Genomic DNA, 22,248 nt, shown 5'->3' with positions numbered 1-22,248 from the left:
AAAGGTGTTTCATTGACTTCTGTTCTTAACCGTATACTGTGTAGATGTCAACTTTATTCTGTGATTGTAAAAACCTAATTAACTTTTGGCGATATCTGATCTTCCTTATGGAATAAAATTCAATGGAAAAATAGCCCAGTCGTAATGGAACATGTGCAACTTGCCACGAAAACAAAGTAAAATAATAAAATAACGTTGAAGAGAAACAAAAGCACGAAAACAGCTATAAATGAATACGTAAGCTCGGCGAAAAGCGGTTAATTTTCAATGTAAGCAGGCGACGACACAATTAAAACTTTGTTCCCTTGACGGTGATGTGACATGAGGTGACGGGCTGTTGACAACGAATGCAAATGCAGCCATCTGAAATGCATTGTGGAACGTTTTGACGTGACGTGACGATAAGTATTTTAAAAAGTCCATAAATCTTGAAATAACAAACAGGATGAAGCACAGTAAAGTCTACTACACGATTGTCTCTCTACAGACCGAACAAACGGTTTTTATACAGGCCGAAATGATAATATATACATATGCACCAAATGTGTCGGGTTGTAGCTTCTAACTCAGGAGATTTCCAGAGTGTTTCACTGAACGGCTAGGTCGAGTCATTGGACGCGCCAGTATTTCATTTGTTTATCCAGTACGCGAAAACCTGTGGAGGAGTTTGTTGTCAGTAGCCATCACGTAGATTAGTTAAATGTTGAGTTTGACTGTTCAGTGTATATGTTGCTGTACATAATTTCGAGTCCACAATACATATGGTTATGTACTTGATAACAAAAAGCTTCTATGTTTATTTTCAAGTGTCACGAACGTTATTATCCACAATTTGACAGCTGCGTGTGTGAAATTTCGAAAAGCTTGTGTTAGTTGTAAGGAATATGAAGAGAAGAAATGCCGAATGTGGCAAACTTCGTAGACCTGTCAAACGAAATAAAATAACGGAGGGTATTTATGGAAGGTGAGAGCACTGTAGTATATTTGTCATATCAACGAAGCAGCTAAAATTATTCAACAATGCGTTTCTTTTTTACTGATTATTAAACATTCGTTGTGTGAGAAAATCGAATCGGATTTGTTTGTGCATACTATTGCCGTTTACACGATCTTTAGTGTTTAAATTCTGTAGGGTTATTTCGTGGATACAGATGTTAATGCTTCCCGTGTGGATACACAATTTACCACTTTGCGACATGTGTTTAATCCTGTTTTTCATAACTAGAAATGCTTTGTGAGATGAATAACACTTACTCCAAGTTTACCATATAATTGTTTCTTTCTGTTTTGATAGTTAAATAGTGATAGGAAATTGATCATAGTACTTGTGACAGAGTATTTGTAATATAGTGGTGATATTGGAGTTAACCTTTCGTAATATCTGTTTCTTTTCAGTACGTTGCTATATTTAAAGTTCCTCGTGGTATGGGGTGTAGTGCTGCTAGCTGATTTTATTTTGGAGTTCAGATTTGAATTCCTCTTGCCGTTTTGGCTACTTCTTCGAAGTGTTTACGACTCGTTCAAGTTCCAAGGCTTGGTAAGTTCCATGTTTTGTATGAAGTTGCTTTAATAGATATGGTGGATATTTAGCGAGATGTTCATTGCCAAATCATTGTAGTTTACTGTCTTGTGATTGGCGACGGGATACAATGTCAAAGGATAGTAATTTCACTGACAAAAATACCCCTTTATTGCCTGCAACTATAAGCGGACATTGCCTGTATCATGTCTGTTTTTTTAATTGTGGAGAAGCTATTTTTTTTTTTTTTTCAAGTATACCTATCGTATGAAGGATTTCCTGATAATAGCCTACATGAAGTAAATTATTTAATCTTTTGTAGTGTCTGATAAGGGACAAATATTGGTATCTAGTGTGTCTCATAATAATTATGTAGTACTCCATGTGATTAATGGATACTGAAGAAGGAAGGTCATTAGACAGAGTATGTTCCCAGATTGGGGGAGTATACTTGCTGTGAATTATGGTAAGTCTAAACCTCAAACCAAACACTTTCATGAGTGGGTGGGAGTTAGAAATGCTGTCCTCTGGTATATTAGGCCATTGACTTAACATTGTGGTGTCTTGTTCCGTAGTGTAATTGAAGACCATTAGGGAATCGATAGCGAAGAAATTAAGTATTATTAAGTGGGAATCCCATCATTAAACCACATTTTATAATGTCCCCTGTAAAATATTAATCTCATTTACGATAATGTAATGTCAATAATATTAAATGTACTGTGACATGCTGCAGTACTCCACATTCTATTTCCAGTGCCTTCACTTATGATAAATTGTGTGGTGCTGCCAAAATTAAGGTTAACTACCAGTCTACTGTTAGGAAAGAAATATACTACAGTTTTTAAGGGTGTATGATGAAGGGGCTGTGGATTTCATCAAATATTGTAATTGGAAATGTGCTGACATAACACATTATCTCTGGCATTCTGCCATAATGCATTATTCCTAGCTATGTGAGGACTGCCCTTTCAGCTCGCAGCCAATTGATGCATTGTGTGATTTGGCTAATTGTTAATGGAATTACTGAAAGCATTCTGACGGGTTGTGAGATGACTGTGGTTAGGGTGCTGGATTCTCATTTGAGAGGCATGAGGCTCAAATCCATATCCTACCAGTCAAGTATGGATGGTTTTCTGTCAGGTGGTCTAGTTTTGTAGTTGTTTCCCACTCAACACAATCAGGTTTAAATTGTAGCACTTTGTGTGGGGATCTTACGGATACTCAAATATTTTGGCAGCATTTCAGAAATTTTAGCCATGTTTGAAGTGCTAATTATATGTATATGCAGACTGAAGTAACAAATGAAAATTTGTATCAAGACTTGTATTCTAACCTGAGTCACTTGCTCACTATGCAACTGCACTAACCATCATGCCACCCTGACACAGTGGCTTTGCACAAATGCATGGACTACCCTAGCACGCCTCTTTCCGCAGTCCAAATTCCCATTAATGCCTCAGTCACTGTGCCAGAGTAGCATAGTGGTTAGTGTATCTGCTTAGAGAGCAGTACACAGAGATTTGCATTCTGGTACGAATTTTCAGTTGTCGTGTGTATGTATATGTAAACATAATTGTTTGGGGTCCCTGGAACCATATTGTTTGTTTTAATTATTGGATAATTGTCATAAAACTGCAAAATTTGGCGAGATAATTACACTGTTAACATTCTGGTTTTGTCATTTGGCTCACTATTTTTTCTCCAAATGCTATTCAAATTTGTTGGTAAAATTTGACGCAGCAAAATTTCTCCCAAGTAGAAGTAAATGGCTAAAGTGCACTTAATGGTGTCTGTGGCTTTTGCATTGTGTGTCGATATTGGCTGTTCGGTGATGTTTGCAGACATGCTACAGTTTACAGTTTGTCTGTATTTATCATGATTTCTTGGATCAAATTGCAGTATTACGGAAACCCATTCTAAAATTATGGAATTCACTATTTGATTTATTTTAGTATGTCAGCACGAAGTTTTTCGTTGCATCTTTTTGTGATTGTTTCAGAAGTAATGTAGACTATATAATATACACACAGACACTTCTCTGGGATTAATGGAGACATCTGATCCCACCCGTCGGCTTTGACCTGTGACGTTTTAGGGTGTTGTGGTGTGTGATGTTACGACAGCGTGGAGTTTAGTTTACGAGTTGGTTGTGTTGTAGATGTTGTCTTGGTGCGCTTGGTGGTGTCCTCTGGTGATGTGGCCATGGTCCGAGTGTTATCTGGTGTATTGGGATCATTTGAGTATTGTTGGTTGTAGTGTGAAGTAATTTGCATTGCCTGTGATTGAAGAACGGAAATTGGTTTAAGTGAGTTATCAGTTAATTTGTCTTTTGTTTATGTGAGCCAGCCACTGTGGCCGAGCGGTTCTGGGTGCTTCAGTCTGGAACCGCACTGCTGCTATGGTTGCAAGTTCGAATCCTGCCTCAGGCATGGATGTGTGTGGTGTCCTTACGTTAGTTAGGTTTAAGTAGTGGGTCATTACATGCCAAGTGGTCTAGGGGCTCCCACATGACCCTCATGGATTTTGATGAAATTTTATATGAACATTCACGCATGTTCTCAATGAACACTGGTAAAGTTTCAGTTTCAGAAATTCAATACTTTCAGAGATACAGTCACTTGTTTAAGACCATAACATAGCTTTCTATAGTGCGTCCTTGAATTTTCAGCAACTTTGAGATGAGATATCTCTGTAAGTATTTGCATGAAAGAAACAAAACTTGGCCATCTTATACAACTTTTAGAGCTCTTTAAAGTAAAATATTAAGAAAAGGATTTCTGAGCAATTTTCGTATAGATAATTTGAAGCAAAGTTGGACGAAAAAAGAGCTGTTTAAAAAAATGCGAACTTTAGTTTTTTTATATCTCCAAAAGTAATTGTGAGATGTACATGAAACTTTGCACACCATAACTCACCAACACAAGGTCTTAGAATATAAAATTTCACTCTCCTATTGCTTTCCATTATTTCACAAATCTAGGGTAAAGTTGACGATTTTTCAAAAAGTGCTAAAAATGGGTATTTATAGTCAAATTTTTCAAAAAAGTGTTTTCTCCAAACTCTTCTAAACTATGGTCATTAGAAAGAGCATATTCTACTATCTATCTAGAAAAGTGGATTTGGTTTTGCAATGCAAGCATATAAGGCCCTAAAAAGTAGCATCATCAAAGAGGCGCACTGGAAGTTCGAACACATTTTTCTGGCACTAAAATTATACCTGAAATCTTTTATTTTGCCTTATACATATTTATTAATGTCTGGGATAAGTGAAATAAGAAGTCCTGATGAATAGGACCTAGCTTAAGTCTGAATAGCAAAAGAATAAAAATAGAAACAATGTTATTTCTTAATTGTCACCTTCCCCCCCCCCCCCCCCCCCCCCCCCCCCCCACACACACACACACACACACACACACACACACACACACACACACACACACATGCGCTCTCTCTCTCTCTCTCTCTCTCTCACACACACACACACACACACACACACACACACACACACACACACACACACACTCACTCACTCAAAAATTATTTTTAAGAATGAATGTAAACCGTAAAATTTATTTGCATAATAATCTAATTATTAGTTGCCTGTTTAATGAACAACACCAGCTTACTGATGGAAAAGAAGTGTATAAATGAGTTGCTATGGTCCATGGTGGCGTAACCACTGCTAGTTTCATTTCGCCTCAGAAAACCAGCATTCCCATTGCCATAGGGGCCACGCCCGATAGCTTAGCAACAACAGCCACGGGTGGGTTTCTTTACCACAGGATTCCAAGCCTGATAAGGGTTTCTTTACACAGGTGCCCAAGCCTGATAGTAAAATTATTTAAGTGCCCTGTGTAAAATTAGAAGGCACTCATGGGTTCCTTAGATTGTTTCTTATAACCTATTTTATTTTTTATATGCTACATTAATTTTCTGATGAATATCAAGAGGAATGGTGTATTGCCGGCCAGACGAATTTACTGATGGAGCTGGAATAACTGCAATTATGTGGTGTTCCGGAACCCAGCACTTGTCACTTCTTGGTGGCCAATAAAATGAATTTGCTGGACCATGTGGGTGCATAAAGTTTATTAATGCATCCCTTTGCTCTGTGGAGGTCTCACAGATATCCCCAATCCACCACACGTTTTCATAGATGCATGCAACATATTGTCCTGGTTGGAAAGCAGACATTAATATGCCTCCTCCATTACTGTGACCCATTTTAGCTAGTAAAGATCAACAATCATTTGAAACTCTGCTGACCTGAATTGTTTCATCAATAGGTAAAAAGTGATGATTTTCTCTAGTGCCTGCTACAGTTTGTCCAAGTTCTTCTTATGACACAATATTTTCTTCAATTTCATCTTTACTGACGAAAACAAATTTAATTTCATTAATGTTTTCAGAGCAGAAGTGAAACAGATCTAGGGGAGTAAGAATTTGTCCATTAAGTGGCCGTTGCAAGCTTGCTCTTGCTGCTAACCCCTTTGTTGTACCTCCAATCCCATCACAAGGTGATTACCCATGACTAGTAGCAAAAAAATTCCATTCGGTTGTCATTCCAAAATCATTCTTATGATAGCACAAATTTAGGAAATTCTTGAAATTTATATATTGAGCACTGGAGCCATCACTGAAATAATGAATGTGGTATATCTGTGCAAACCGTGCTTTTATATATTTGATGAGCTCCTTGATAAAAACGTGAACTGTAATAGTGTCATGCCGCAAACAATCACTGATAATGCAAAAACTTAAAGATTCTTCTTTCTCATTTTGATGAAAGTAGATAACAAATGGATGAATTGTTGCTTGACTATTGTCCCCCTTGCACAGCATCCTGAATGATAAAATCCATTAGAACAACCAGCTCTTCGTCTTTCAGATGACATTTAAGGCCTTTAAGATGCAAGCTTTGATGCTTGGCAATGTAATGATGGCATGACAGACTCCATATTTTATTTTTTACGTCTTCAATAAATTCATCCACTACCATTTGCTTCGTGTCCAGTGCGGCCCGATCGGTATGTATCCGTTACTTAAACACAATAACTTCCTGTGGCTCATGATCTAGGAAATAGCCGGCAATTTCAGATGCTATAGCTTAGGGCCCAGGATACTTTTCACAGCGATGTAGCATGCACTGTTTAGAGTTAAAACTGCAAACTGCCTTGCTGAGAATCTCCTTATAATTTTCACGTATACCAGCTCCACTAAGCATAAGCTTAACATGTTGGTGAATTGCACAGATGCAAACTGCATGCATTCCAGCTGATCCTACTGTTACACACCATTTGGGTCTAAGTTCACAAAACTTTGAGAACCCTATTTCTAGACCATTTATATTCTTATAGATAACATATATTTCCCGTAAATTGCAAAGTAACAATCTTTTCTGCATGTATGGCTTTCTATCTAAAAGTCTAACTGAAATACTATCTTTTTTTCCAGGGCACACACTGCTATACTCATCATCTTCGAAAAAATTTCGCACTCTACTAGCAACTTCTGCTGGTAATTTCCTGCTTTGCCTATTTTCGGGAAGTGCCAGAATGCCCTTCTCTGCCTTAAGCTTCCGAGCATTCTTCACCATTCTTTTGGACACGCCAAACTGAGCTGCTGTTTGTCTGACTGTCCAACTTACAGGTGCCAAGGTTAAAATTTGCATCTGTTCTTTATGAACTGCATTCTGCATCTTGGCTTTCAGTTCAGTCAGCAAATGTGCATAGTCGGCGCAGTTTCCACATTCCTTAATTTCACTAGTATCTTCAATTTGTCGGTTTACTCCCATTGCATTTACAATTCTGTTTTTAATCACATTTTGAGCCTTTTGAATTTTCTTCTTCACATATTGGGGCTTATCTCTGTAGCTTACTGTTCTCTTCAGGGGTGAAATATCGATAGACAATAAGCTACTATTTAATTCTTCTTTTGGTGTAAAGTCCTCATCAGAATGTGATGATGAGGCTGATAAAGGTTCGTCCAAGTGTTTATTTAAGGTAGTCCTGCAAGCCAGACAAATTTTCTGACCTGGCTTTATGTTATTAACAAGCTGCTTCTTCAACATATCAGAAGCCTTATTAGCTGTTTCAGTATCAAGAGTGTGAATTCCTGCCTTAACATTATGATTCACATTCCCAAAGGGATTGAAGCATTTTTTTTTGTAACCTATTTTATTGTGTCAATAACAGGGCTTCATGGTGCAGGCAAACTTGAGAGGTATTGTCCAGCTTTGCTTCAGAACGTCGGACCAACAACTCTCTTTCCTCATCACTAAAATCCGTAAACCATTTTAAAGCAGCTTTTTTGGCAAAGAAAGTGACACAATGCTATTCCACGATGTCCTTGCCCAATTGAGCAGGAAGGTATGCTGTTCCCGTCTGCATACATCTCTAATCAGTAACTAAATAATGTATTTGGCCTCTAAGTGCAAATTATAATCTGCTTAAATTTCAGACAAATTGCTGCTGAATCTAAAAAGAGATATATGCTATAAAAGACACAATCAAAACAATTTTTTTGTAAATTAGATTACAAACTTTGATGGTCTTACGAATCACTTAACAAGCCACACTCAGTCAAGAGAACCCACTCACTACGCTGCAAACACACCACTGAAATACTGATTGTTCAAACAAGGCTCACAATAATGAAACAATCTGATTGTTAAAGTAATTGTTGCCATTATATTTTCTATAAACAGTGAACTTTGTGAATTTTCTCTGTGAAACTAGTGGTTACGTGTTTACCAAGGTCGTAGGCTACATTTAAGTGTGATTAAATACAAAATTAAAACTCTCAGATGTTTAACCAACCAATTTTACATGTTTCCCTAATAACTTTAAGACAAAAATTCACAGGTTACAACACCTAGGTATTAAAATCTGTGCAATATTGATTGGAAAATTTACATCACTTGATGCATTGCCTATTTACCAGATCTTTTTATTTCAATTAGTCAAGGATCTAATAAACATTTATTGGGCATAATAAAAGGTTTCAGGTATAATTTGAGTGCCAGAAAAATATGTTCAAACTTCCAGTGCGCCTCTTTGATGATGCTACTTTTCAGGGCCTTATATGCTTGCATTACAAAACCAAATTCACTTTTCTAGATAGTTTAGAATATGCTCTTTCTAATGACCATAGTTTAGAAGAGTTTGGAGAAAACATTTTCTTCAAATATTTGACTAAAAATACCATTTTTAGTGCTTTTAGAAAAATCGTCAACTTTACCCTAGATTTGTGAAATAGTGGAAAGCAATAGGAGAATGAAATTTTATATTCTAAGACCTTGTGTTGGTGAGTTATGGTGTGCAAAGTTTCATGTACATCTGACAATTACTTTTGGAGATATAAAAAACTAAAGTTCGCATTTTATTTTTTAAACAGCTCTTTTTTCGCCCAACTTTGCTTCAAATTATCTATATGAAAATTGCTCAGAAATCCTTTTCTTAATATTTTACTTTAAAGAGCTCTAATAGTTGTATAAGATGGCCAAGTTTTGTTTCTTTCGTGCAAATAATTACAGAGATATCTTATCTCAAAGTTGCTGAAAATTCAAGGATGCACTATTGGAAGCTGTGCTATGGTTTAAAACAAGTGACTATATCTCTGCAAGTATTGAATTTCTGAAACTGAAGCTGTACCAGTGTTCATTGAGAACATGTGTGAATGTTCATACAAAATCTAATCAAAATCCATGATGGTCATGTGGGAACATTTCTTGATATTAGACCACTTGGCATGGAATGGCCCCAGTACTAAGTCTAGGGGACCGATGACCTCAGATGTTAAGTCCCATAGTGCTTAGAGACATTTGAACCATTTGTTTATGTGATTTCGGTGTCGATTGGTGTTATTGGTTTGCTGTTTGTTGTGCGGTAAGGTGTTAAATTAATTAATTTATTTATTTATTTATTTGCTGCTTTTGTTAGGTATGGATATGACAGGGTAATTTAACAGTTTGCGGTTGCATGCTGAGATGGGGGAAGACATGATCCCTCATAAAATTTTTGCAAATGTTTGGACTGCTGGCTGAAGTAGTCAAGTGCAGTCTCTATAAAGAGAATATGCGATTGGCGAGAGTTCCAGCATCTCAGACCAGGGACTATTACATATGGCAGTACCAGAGGGATAAACTATGGAACTCCATTAGACACGGCACCTGGTTTGAGACATCTAGGCTGGCCTTTTTTTAAGAGAAGTGTGTTCAGAATATGTGAATTATAGGGATAAGATAAGTTGGGTGGGCTGGGGGTTGTGGTCAAGATAGATGAATCACAGTTTGGGAAGAGAAAATATGGGAGGGGTAAGTCTCTGGTTGGTTTATGGGTGTGGAAGGCTGTTATTTCAGGTGTGTGTGTGTGGGGGGGGGGGGGGGGTATGCAGGGAATTGGTGGGGTTAATTGAAGAGTATATAGAGGAGGGGAGTACGGTGCTGTCAGATGCTTTTTCTTCATAGAGGGGGTTGAAGAAGAGGGGCTACGATCATTAGTTGTAAAGCTTAGTTTAGGGTTCAAGAATTATGAAACTGGGGCATGTACTAATACAGTAGAGGAATTTTTTTTGGGGGGGGGGGGGTGGTTAAATCAGTCATAGGGAGGGGGAAGAGGTGTTCTTCTAACCTGCAATCTCTTTTTTTTGAGGGCTGGTAGTAAAATGTATAGGAGAAGGGTTTTGTATGTGGAAGGCGGGGCGGGTTGTTGGTAATGATTATGGATTTAGGTGGGTTGGGTGGGGGAACTGTTTATGATTATGTTGTGGAGGACCTCTTTTGTTCCAGCCTGTTTTTGAGCTGTAGTGTGTGATTGAGTTTCATTTATTTTCTGGGTTTTATTTGTTAGCATATTTTTGTTTTGTGTGGTGAGTGAAGTTTGAGGGGCTGATAGGTTGTGGGTGGGTTGGGAATTTTTTGGTTGTTTTTTTTCTTTTAATTTGTGTGTGTGCGAGCGCGCGCACTTGCACGTGGGGGAGGGGGGGACTGTGTTTGAGGCTGTGGCTGTGTTTGATTGGGGTTGCTGACCTAATGTGTAGCGCCCGGATTTTTCGTGGTAAGTAGGCGTTTTCTTGAGTTTTTTGTTTGTGAGTTGTGATGTTTTTTGGGGTTTTTCATGTGTTGTTGGTACGGTCTTATTTATTGCAGTGTAGGTGTTTGATGTTTTGGTATCGTCACTTGTGGTTGATTTATGTGACTTACGGGATTTATCAAAATTCTTGACCCCGGTTTCGGTATATCTAAATATACCTTCATCTGAAGTAAAATACACTAAAATCACATCCTGCAGTGGAGATACATGAAACAATTGTGCCAAAGGCATTGTCAGTAGTTACAACAATTGTTTTATGTTTCTCCACTGCAGGATGTGATTTTAATGTATTTTACTTCTGAAGAAGGTATATTTAGGTATACCGAAACCGTGGTCAAGAATTTTAATAAATATTTATCCTGCAACGGTTTGGCTGTTATCATTTACCATGAAGAATTTCAACAGTTGCTGTTTCAGCCATGTTTAAAATCTTGACTTGAGGGAAGCATCCCATTCCAATTTTTGTAGTTGTAGATGCGTTTTAGTATCATGAGCTGTTGTTGACCTGTATAGGTCAAGGGAATTGTCAGAGTCCAATGTGTCATTATAGCTCTGTGTGTTTTGGTATCGTCAGTTGTAGTTGATCTATATAGGTCAAGGGAAGTGTTCGATTCCATTGGATGTCATCGTAGGTGTGTTTTGGTATCGTCAGTTGTAATTGACCTATATAGGTCAAGGGAAGTGACAGATTTCAATTTTTGTTGTTGGTTTTGTGGTATCAATAGTTGCGGTCTGACTATAATTTTTGGGTGTTATTGGTTTTTATTTTGCGGTATCAACAATTGCGGTGGAGCTATGTAGGTGAAGGGAAGTGACTGATTCTGGTGAATATTGTTAGTGTAGCGGAATGTGGGAATTTTGTGTTTTTCTGTCGTCGTTTTGTGTGGTTTGGGATCATGTTGTGTGGTTTTTTATGTTTATACTTAGTTTGTACCCACCCAAAAACCCCCAATTTCTGGTGCTGATCCCATTAGTTTGATTATATTGTTGGAGGGAGATGTGTTTGTTGTTTTTTTTATGTATTTTCGAGTTTGTTGTTGTGTGTATGTGATGACGTCAAAGGCACCATATTGGAGATGTTGGGAATGGTCGTTTCTGCCATATTGGTGACGTAATGGGTCAAAGCAGACGGGTGTAATCTGACCCTTTTGTAATCCCCTTCCCTGCTACAGTGATGCCTTGCTAAATTCACTAATATGGGTGCGTAAACTTATAGTTGTCTTGTGATTTCACATACTGATGTTCATGATGTAACATCACTGTCAAGTATAAAACAATTGAGTACCATTTATATTAATTCTGATGCTTTGTTAATCTCTTTCAGGCATAGGTAAACAAATGTAAAGTTTCATATAATCATTCCTCTGCCAAATTATTTTTTTATTAGATGTGTCTCTCGTGTCTTCACAGTTAGGCCTATGTCACAAGTTTTTGAACGCATCATTAGCAACTGCAATTGCAGCTCCCAAGCGGCTAGCGATGTACTAATTGCTCTGCTCTGTGTTTGCAGATCATTACATTTTTTATCTTGTACAAAGCATATGTAGTTATTTGTGTGTAAATAATGAGTTTCAAGTCATTTTTTCTTCTTTGAAAATTCCTTTCACTCTGATTACCGATTGATCTTATTTCACACTCTGCTAACATTTCGCTTTAAAATAACACTTGCATTTTATATTTTGAAAAATGTAACCCTGAGACGTAATTTTTAAATTTCCAGCACCCTTTGTTGTCTTTCATACCAAATGTTAAAGGTCTATACTTTTTCCCCTCAAACATTATAATTAGGCTACAAATCGTGATTTTTCGTGTCAGTTAAAAAAAAAATAAATCTGGAGGAGGCTCCCTCCCCATTTCTCTTGTCCCTATTACCAGTAGCTTATTTCCAAACCTGGCATCTCTGAATATTGGCTGCAACCAGTTGTGTTTTAATATACAGTAGCATATGAGAATCACCAAATCTAATGATTTCTTTTGTCAGAGGGTACAATTTGATTACATTTGGTTTTTGGTATGTAGAGCATCAGAATAACTTTTACTGATTTTGTTGTTATGATTTTTTAAGGTTACTTACTTATTTTAGTACTTACTTAGTGGTTGCAGAAACAAAGATGTGCTGACAGAATGACCAATAAGGTTGCCTGAGCCCTAGTTTAATTTGGGATATGGCAGTTTTGTTGAGAGTTGGCAAAGGCAGTGAATGTGAAAGCAAAAAACATGCTTGTTGTGACAGATCGATCTGTAGTTAAGCCCATTTCAAAAATTTACCCTGATACAACCATGTAGTCACCATATTGCTTACAATGTTTGGCGCATGTCTCACGTTTGTAGCCGACAACTAGTATTGAATATTCCTTTTTATATCATTAAGTGCACTGTTACCAAAGTATCTTGATCTCTTTATTGATTTGTTTTACAAACTTCTACTTTTGTGACCTTATTGTCTAGTAACTTGTTCATAAAACCTGTAAGTTTAATCACTTCTGGGTTCATAGTTTTTGAGGTAGACCAAGTGAAGTTGCCCAAAAGGAAATTTGATGCAAAAAAAAAAAACAGTTTTTTAACGTAACTCTTGTATGTCAGAAGACACACCTGATATGTACTTGCTTTAACTATTGTTTGAAAAGCATTGTTTTCGCTACAAAATATCAAATTTTCATGAATGCTCTTCTCTTCTCTTTGAAGGTCTACAATTAATTTTTCATACAAATCAATAGGCTTCAGGGTATCACTTATGCTTCCCCTTGCATTTTGTATTTTATGTACTATATATGGGTCAAAATACTTGTGAAGGACTTGTCCGGTATCTAATATAAGATTTCAAACAATGAAAAATCCAGAATGGAATGTAACAATACGAGAGAAGGCAAGTTGCTACTCGCCATATAGCGGAGATGCTGAGCCGCGATAGGCACAGTAAAAAGATTCACACACAGAATCTTTTTATTGTGCCTATTGTGGCTCAGCATCTCCGCTATATGGTGAGTAGCAACTTTCCTTCTCTCGTATTGTTGTAATATAAGATTTCTGAATTTTGCAGTTCTAATTTTTTGTGACTAGAAGTTTGTTAAATATGGTACAAATGTAAACTTTAGGCTGTACTACAGATGAAACTGTTACCACAGTCTTTATCTGGCTTCCACATTTGTTAGTTTTGGCAGTTCGCAGCTGAGCTGCGACTGTCAGCCTAACCTAGGCCTCGGGCTGTGCTATGGATCTGCCAACCATCACAGCCGACTTTTAATTAGTACCTAATATCACACTCTAGCTGTCTAGTGCACCAGAAAACCTAGGGTTTTAAAGTAGTTGTCAGTCACAGTGTAACTAAGAGCTTGTGTTGCTCCTTGGTGGTTTTTGCCGGTTAGTAAAAAGCTGACGTCCCCATCACCAAGGGGCTGCACCCAACAGCTAGGAAAGTCCCACAGTGGGTTGTGGCTTTTCCCATATTCCCAAGCCAGCTGGTTGCTAGTGAATTGCTCAGTAAAGTTTCCCAAGTGACGTGTGGGTTTCTTAAGTGCATCATGAAGCCTTTCAAGAATTTAACAGTTTTTCCCAAGCCTCATGTTTGGATATCTTTATTTGGTTTGCAAGCCAAAATACTGGCTTTTATAGCATTAGAGCTGCAGTCATTTAAATTCATCAACAACTTTCGGAAAGGCTGGTTTTGGATAATTGTATTGCCAACATATTGTTGGTTTAGAGGCAGTGATAGATTTGTGAGAATGACTACAAAACTCAACTTGGGGAGCTTTGTTCTTTCGTGAGTTTGTACATGGTGCACACAGGACCCCAAGCTGTTGCTGCCCACTCTTCCGTCCCTGGCTGCATTTCCTACCCCGTGTTCATCCCTCTTTGTCCATTCTCCTTCCCCTTTTTGGTGTATTGCTTATGTCGATCTGGCTAATCACCTGGTTTTTTGTTTCCCTCTGGTTATTGTTACCCTTGCTTTTTCCTTTATGGCCTTCCATTTTGGCATTGTTGACCCCACTTTGGGGTTGGGCCTCAACTCCTAAATTTTCTCCCATAGTGTGAGCCATTTGTGGAAGAACTCCCTTCTGATACTTCATCATAAGAATAAACCTGATTTCAACAAAGAGACACGATGATTGGTTAGCAGCTGTAGCTCTTGTACACTGGTGGTGTTCCGCTCTTGGAAGTAGGTCCACCTTATGTTTTAGATATTTTATTACTGTGTTACTGTAAGTGAAACTTTAAGACATTCTGATGTATTAACAGCCATCAATGTTTTTCTTAGTCATACTTTAGCCATGTCATTTTTATTTAAAAAAATCGTCTACAGTCAGTCTCTGTAAGTGTTACTTGTGCGCTAATTGTCTCACTGTTCATATATATCGTGCAAATGGTTGACACTGCTTCCTGATTCGTAGTGAAACACATGCATGGAAACCATTAATGGCTAGAAACAAGTTGTTGTTAGTGTTTTCCACAACATTGCAGGGAAAAATGAGCTTTTGTGTTTGCTGAGAAACATGATCAGATAATTGAGTGGGCCAGTGGGCATTGGTATGAAACTTGTGATCAACAATTTTTTTCCCCATTTGAATACCTAAATCTTTTAAATTTGAAATTTAACAGTATATGATAATTAACTCATACTTAACCATCTTTTTTTCAAGAAAAATGCAAGTATTCCAGTTTCTAATTACATATCACACACAGAATTCTGGCTTTCATTGAAATGCACATTCTTAATTATCGATATATTACAAACGATTGCTACAGATTTTGAAGTTAAGAAAACATTACACAATTAAATTTTTTGGAGAAATATGAAAAATCAAAAGCCTTTGTTTGAATACGTCCACTGCTTTATAGGACAGATGTGGTCCTGCACAAGCCAGAGTGGTAAGCATTGTAGAAACAAGATGTCGAACACGCTGTACAAATACTGCATTTTTACAGTTGTCACTGCACACTACTATCTGTACCCAATAGAATTGATCTGGAGCCAAGTTAAGGGATTTGTCGTGCAAAATAACAAGACATTCAAGCTGCCAAACATACTGGAACTAATGCACGAAGCTTTGTGACATGTCATTGCCGAACAAAGGTGAAATGCAGAACAGCACATCACAAGGAGGAGGAAAACATGTGAAATTTTTCATGAATTGGGATTCTGTTGTTTATCGCCTCGTTATCAGCGTGTTGTTGTTGTGGTCTTCAGTCCTGAGACTGGTTTGATGCAGCTCTCCATGCTAATCTATCCTGTGCAAGCTCCTTCATCTCCCAGTACCTACTGCAACCTACATCCTTCTGAATCTGCTTAGTGTATTCATCTCTTGGTCTCCCTCTACGATTTTTACCCTCCACGCTGCCCTCCAATGCTAAATTTGTGATCCCTTGATGCCTCAGGACATGTCCTACCAACCGATCTCTTCTTCTAGTCAAGTTGTTCCACAAACTTCTCTTCTCCCCAATCCTATTCAATACCTTCTCATTAGTTACGTGATCTACCCACCTAATCTTCAACATTCTTCTGTAGCACCACATTTCGAAAGCTTCTATTCTCTTCTTGTCCAAACTATTTATTGTCCATGTTTCACTTCCATACATGGCTACACTTCATACAAATACTTTCAGAAACGACTTCCTGACACTTAAATCTATACTCAATGTTAACAAATTTCTCTTCTTCAGAAACGCTTTCCTTGCCATTGCCAGTCTACATTTTATATCCTCTCTACTTTGACCGTCATCAGTTATTTTGCTCCCCAAATAGCAAAACTCCTTTACTACTTTAAGTGTCTCATTTCCTAATCTAATTCCCTCAGTATCACCCGACTTAATTCGACTACATTCCATTATCCTCATTTTACTTTTGTTGATTTTTGTCTTATACCCTCCTTTCAAGACACTGTCCATTCCGTTCAACTGCTCTTCCAAGTCCTTTGCTGTCTCTGACAGAATTACAATGTCATCGGTGAACCTCAAAGTTTTTATTTCTTCTCCCTGGATTTTAATACCTACTCCAAATTTTTCTTTTGTTTCCTTTACTGCTTGCTCAATATACAGATTGAATAACATCGGGGAGAGGCTACAACCCTGTCTCACTCCCTTCCCAATCACTGCTTCCCTTTCATGCCCCTCGACTCTTATAACTGCCATCTGATTTCTGTACAAATTGTAAATAGCCCTTCGCTCCCTGTATTTTACCCCTGCCACCTTTAGAATTTGAAAGAGAGTATTCCAGTCAACATTGTCAAAAGCTTTCTCTAAGTCTTCAAATGCTAGAAACGTAGGTTTGCCTTTCCTTAATCTGTCCTCTAAGATAAGTTGTAAGGTCAGTATTGCCTCACGTGTTCCAACATTTCTATGGAATCCAAACTGATCTTCCCCGAGGTCGACTTCTACCAGTTTTTCCATTCGTCTGTAAATAATTCGCGTTAGTATTTTGCAGCTGTGGCTTATTAAACTGATAGTTCGGTAATTTTCACATCTGTCAACGCCTGCTTTCTTCGAGATTGGAATTATTATATTCTTCTTGAAGTCTGAGGGTATTTCGCGCGTCTCGTACATCTTGCTCACCAGATGGTAGAGTTTTGTCAGGACTGGCTCCCCCAAGGCCGTCAGTAGTTCTAATGGAATGTTGTCTACTCCCGAGGCCTTGTTTTGACTCAGGTCTTTCAGTGCTCTGTCAAACTCTTCACGCAGTATCATATCTCCCATTTCATCTTCATCTACATCCTCTTCCATTTCCATAATATTGTCCTCAAGAACACCGCCCTTGTATAGACCGTCTATATACTCCTTCCACCTTTCTGCTTTCCCCTCTTTTTCTTAGAACTGGGTTTCCATCTGAGCTCTTGATATTCATACAAGTGGCTCTCTTTTTTCCAAAGGTCTCTTTAATTTTCCTGTAGGCTGTATCTATCTTAGCCCTAGTGAGATAAGCCTCTACATCCTTACATTTGTCCTCTAGCCATGCCTGCTTAGCCATTTTGCACTTCCTGTCGATCTCATTTTTGAGACGTTTGTATTCCTTTTTGGCTGCTTCATTTACTGCATTTTTATATTTTCTCCTTTCATTAATTAAATTCAATATTTCTTCTGTTACCCAAGGATTTCTACTAGCCCTCATCTTTTTACCTACTTGATCCTCTGCTGCCTTCACTATTTCATCCCTCAGAGCTACTCATTCGTCTTCTACTGTATTTCTTTCCCCCATTCCTGTCAATTGTTCCCTTATGCTGTCCCCGAAACTCTGTACAACCTCTGGTTTAGTCAGTTTATCCAGGTCCCATCTCCTTAAATTCCCACTTTTTTGCAATTTCTTCAGTTTTAATCTACAGTTCATAAGCAATAGATTGTGGTCAGAGTCCACATCTGCCCCTGGAAATGTCCTACAATTTAAAACCTGGTTCCTAAATCTCTGTCTTACCATTATATAATCTATCTGATACCTTTTAGTATCTCCAGGATTCTTCCATGTATACAACCTTCTTTTATGATTCTTGAACCAAGTGTTGGCTATGATTAAGTTATGCTCTGTGCAAAATTCTACCAGACGGCTTCCTCTTTCATTTCTTAGCCCCAATCCATATTTACCTACTATGTTTCCTTCTCTCCCTTTTCCTACTGACGAATTCCAGTCACCCATGACTATTAAATTTTCGTCTCCCTTCTCTACCTGAATAATTTCTTTTATCTCGTCATACATTTCATCAATTTCTTCATCATCTGCAGAGCTAGTTGGCATATAAACTTGTACTACTGTAGTAGGCATGGGCTTTGTGTCTATCTTGGCCACTATAGTACGTTCACTATGCTGTTTGTAGTAGCTTACCCGCACTCCTATTTTTTTTTATTCATTATTAAACCTACTCCTGCATTCCCCTATTTGATTTTGTATTTATAACCCTGTATTCACCTGACCAGAAGTCTTGTTCCTCCTGCCACCGAACTTCGCTAATTCCCACTATATCTAACTTTAACCTATCCATTTCCCTTTTTAAATTTTCTAACCTACCTGCCCGATTAAGGGATCTGACATTCCACACTCCGATCCGTAGAATGCCAGTTTTTTGTCTCCTGATAACGACGTCCTCCTGAGTAGTCCCCACCCGGAGATCCGAATGGGGGACTATTTTACCTCTGGAATATTTTACACAAGAGGACGCCATCATCATTTAACCATACAGTAAAGCTGCATGCCCTCGTGAAAAATTACGGCTGTAGTTTCCCCTTGCTTTCAGCTGTTCACAGTACCACAACAGCTAGGCCATTTTGGTTAGTGTTACAAGGCCAGATCAGTCAATCATCCAGACTGTTGCCCGTGCAACTACTGAAAAGGCTGCTGCCCCTCTTCAGGAACCGTACGTTTGTCTGGCCTCTCAACAGATACCCCTCCGTTGTGGTTGCACCTATGGTACGGCTATCAGTATCGTTGAGGCACGCAAGCCTCCCCACCAACGGCAAGGTCCATGGTTCATGGGGGGAGGGTTATCAGTAGTAGTATTGAAATGTACCACTTTCCTTGAAGTCCAATATGGAAGGAGTTCAGAGATTACCAGACAACTAACTGACTGTAATACCTACAGTGGCTTCAACATTTAACTACATAGTGAAATCCCAGCAGTGTGCTTTTACGCCGCACATAGCTCATGCAGAAAAAATACCTTTGTTAATAATGTGGGGCCACAGTCATAATATATTTTTTTGAAGTCAGTACTGCCATTAGACTGTTGTTTATTTACAGTGTTACATTTACAAAATCATAATTTCAGTTTCAAAGTGCCATTATCAAGTGTTTTAAGTGTTATAAATTGCCTAAGATGGCATAGTGTCATATTAAAATACACTATACACCTTTGTTAAAGTCAGGAATTTTCATCACTCTTGTTCTTAATTATAGTATTATGTTAGCTGAGATCTAGAGCATGTTTTCCTTCAGATTACCAAAGAAGCTTATCACCTGTGTTTTACCATTATTTCCTTCAGGTCAAAAATTAAATGACATTCAAGACTATATTGTTCTGTGCTCCTCTTTACTACAACTGTTCACATCATTGCAGTTTAGTTGGACCAGGTGGCTGGCCAGTGCTTTCCAAGTTAAATGCACCCAGTAAGACTGTTGTTCCGTGTTATTGCCGAGTTGATGTACGCCTAACACACAGCATAAAACATATCCTCATTATCGTGCTTGATTGTACTCAAGACAGATTGGCTTCTGCTCCATGTGAAACGAAATCCAATGAGGTTCCAGAAAACGTGGAAGAATACACAGTGTAGTGTTTACATGAGGTTTATTCTTATGATGAATGGAGTATAACATATTTGGTGTGGATTCCTCCCCCACACTTCCCATCCTTCCCCGTCATAGTCACCCTATCCTGCCTCACTAGGTAACCAGCACTTGTAGCCAGTCCGTATGGTGGGGTTGTTATGTACCCACCTGGCTGAGTCCCCTGCCAACACAGGGATCACACTTCCGATGCCTGAGCTATCACCTCTCCATGTATGCCCAGGAGTGGTTGCTTGTCAATGTGGAGCATTGTAACTCCTGGAAAGGGGCGGATGTTTTGCGTATCAGACGTATCAAGTTCAAAAAAGTTGGCCATTCTTCTATGGCTGTCTCTTTGGTTAGTAAGGGATCATTTAATGCTGCTTTGTATGATCTGGTGGCTTTCCATTTCCAGACCACACCTGGGTGCAGGCAAGGCTCACCAGCTTGGAGTGAAACACTTTCCCTGCTACCTGGTCTGCACTAAGACTAACAGGGACACTTTCACTGCCACCAAGCCATTATGTTTTGTGGTATGTATTGAAGACAAAGTTTGTCGAAGTGGAGTCTCTCAGTAAGATGCGGTTGGGTTCACTGTTGATCTAAACTACTTCTGCTGCCCAGTCTGCAGCTCTTTGTGCTTGTGACCATCTTGGTGACATATCAGTGTCCATTACTCTCCATCAGGCTTTGAATATGGTTCAGGGAGGCATTTTTCATAGGAACCTCATTCTTCAAACTGTAACTCCAGGCCAATCTGGAACGACTGGGTGTTCATTTTGTTTGGTGTGTTCAGAGAAGTCATAAGTACAATCACACTGATATTGGCACCCCTACTGTGGCATTTGCAGTTTGATACCCTCCCAGAGAAGGTCATGTTATGTGTTATTGGTGTAACATGAAGTTGTATGTCACACCACCCGTGAAGTGTTTTCAGTGCTTGCTTTTGGGGCACGTGTCTTTCCAGTATACAGCAGACCTTCTATGTGATGAATGTGTCGGTGAGGGGCCCCTTGTGTTTCACAACCCATTTGTTTTGATTGTCTCAACCATCACTCTCCATGCTTGCCAGTTTGTCCAGTTTATAGGAAGCAAAAGGAGGTAAAGGAGTACAAGTCCCTGAATCATTTATCTTAGGATGAGGCTTGTTACAAATATGACCGACTCTAGCCCATGTGAATGGCATGCCTCTGTTATGTTCTTTACCCCCCTTCCCACCTCCGTATCCCTGTCCCACTGCCCTCTCCTCTCCCCACCCCCCTTCCCCCTATGGTTTGCATCCCTTTTCTCTGTGTGCACCTCCCTCCCCCTGGCTGGAGAAAAGTCCCGCTTCTTCGGCCCCTTCCCCCACCCCTCCTTCCCTTCATGGCCTCTCCCAGGCTGAAGGCCTGCTGCCACCCCTCGGCTGCTGGACCCGCAGTCTGTCTACTCCGAGGTCGCTCGCTCCCTCTCAGTTCCGGATCTTGCAGAAGGGTGCTTTTCGTCTGTGTCCTGCCCTCTGTATCCTATGAAAGATTAGAAAGGGAAACAGACGACCTCTCCTCCCTCACAACCTTAGCGTGACCTTTTACTTATGGATGGCACCTGGTCCACGTTGGTAATGGATGGTGTCCAGCCAGTGTGATTGGCTCCAGCTCATTCACCTCCTATTTAGATTCCTATTTTGTGTGTATTTGACGAGACTGTAGTGGATACTACTGTCACTTCTTGGAGTTGCAGTCCCTTACTTTCTTTTACTCAGCAACTTATTTCATTCTCCAGGAATCTCATTTTACTGATTTTCACTCACTTACCGTCCATGGGTTCCAAGCTTTCTGTCAGAACCAGGTTAGCCCTTTGATGGCTTCCAGTGCAGTTTGCATGTTGGTCCATACAGGTGTTGTTAGTACAAGGATCCCTCTGTGTACCACATTGGAAGTAGTTGCCATCCGATCCACTTGCTCTCAGTGGTCATGGTTTGCAATCTCTATCTCCCCTCAGACAGGCCACCTGCACCTGCTGCCCTAACTGCCCCCTTCAACAACCCAATCCTCCCTTTCTCCTCCTTGGGGATTTTAATGCCCATCACCTTTTGTGGGGTAGTGTTTATTCATCTAGTCGAGGGATTTTCATTGATCAATTTCTTGCAGACGAAGAATGTGCCTTCTTAATGATATTTCCATGTGATCTCATAGAACACCTCACCATCCATCTTGCAATGGCTTTGGTGACAGCCTCCTATCCTGTTGCCTCCCTCCTCCAGAAACAGCAGGCTGAAGCTTTCTACTTATGTTTTACCGCTTGTCAGGTGGAATCCTACAATGAATCTTTCACGAAATGGGAACTTCTACTGACCCTTTCTTCTTCCCATGATTCAGCCCCTGGCCCTAATTCTATCCATAACCAATTGCTTC

At 39.2% G+C, this 22,248-nt stretch overlaps 1 protein-coding gene across 1 annotated transcript in view; it reads left to right on the top strand.

The window, feature by feature from the left end:
* Positions 1-627: 627 nt before the first annotated feature.
* LOC124615932 (macoilin-1) overlaps positions 628-22,248 on the top strand; it is a 178,455-nt gene continuing 156,834 nt past the window's right edge. The window contains exons 1-2 of the mRNA XM_047144118.1: positions 628-964; positions 1,396-1,537. Of these exons, the coding sequence (XP_047000074.1) occupies positions 885-964; positions 1,396-1,537 (222 nt within the window). The 5' untranslated portion in view covers positions 628-884. The remainder of the gene's footprint in view (positions 965-1,395; positions 1,538-22,248) is intronic.

The sequence above is a fragment of the Schistocerca americana genome, chromosome 5 (assembly GCF_021461395.2).
Source record: "Schistocerca americana isolate TAMUIC-IGC-003095 chromosome 5, iqSchAmer2.1, whole genome shotgun sequence".
Classification (NCBI taxonomy): Eukaryota; Metazoa; Arthropoda; class Insecta; order Orthoptera; family Acrididae; genus Schistocerca; species Schistocerca americana.
Note: the sequence above shows the minus strand (reverse complement) of the source record. Positions and strands in the feature narration are given on the sequence as shown.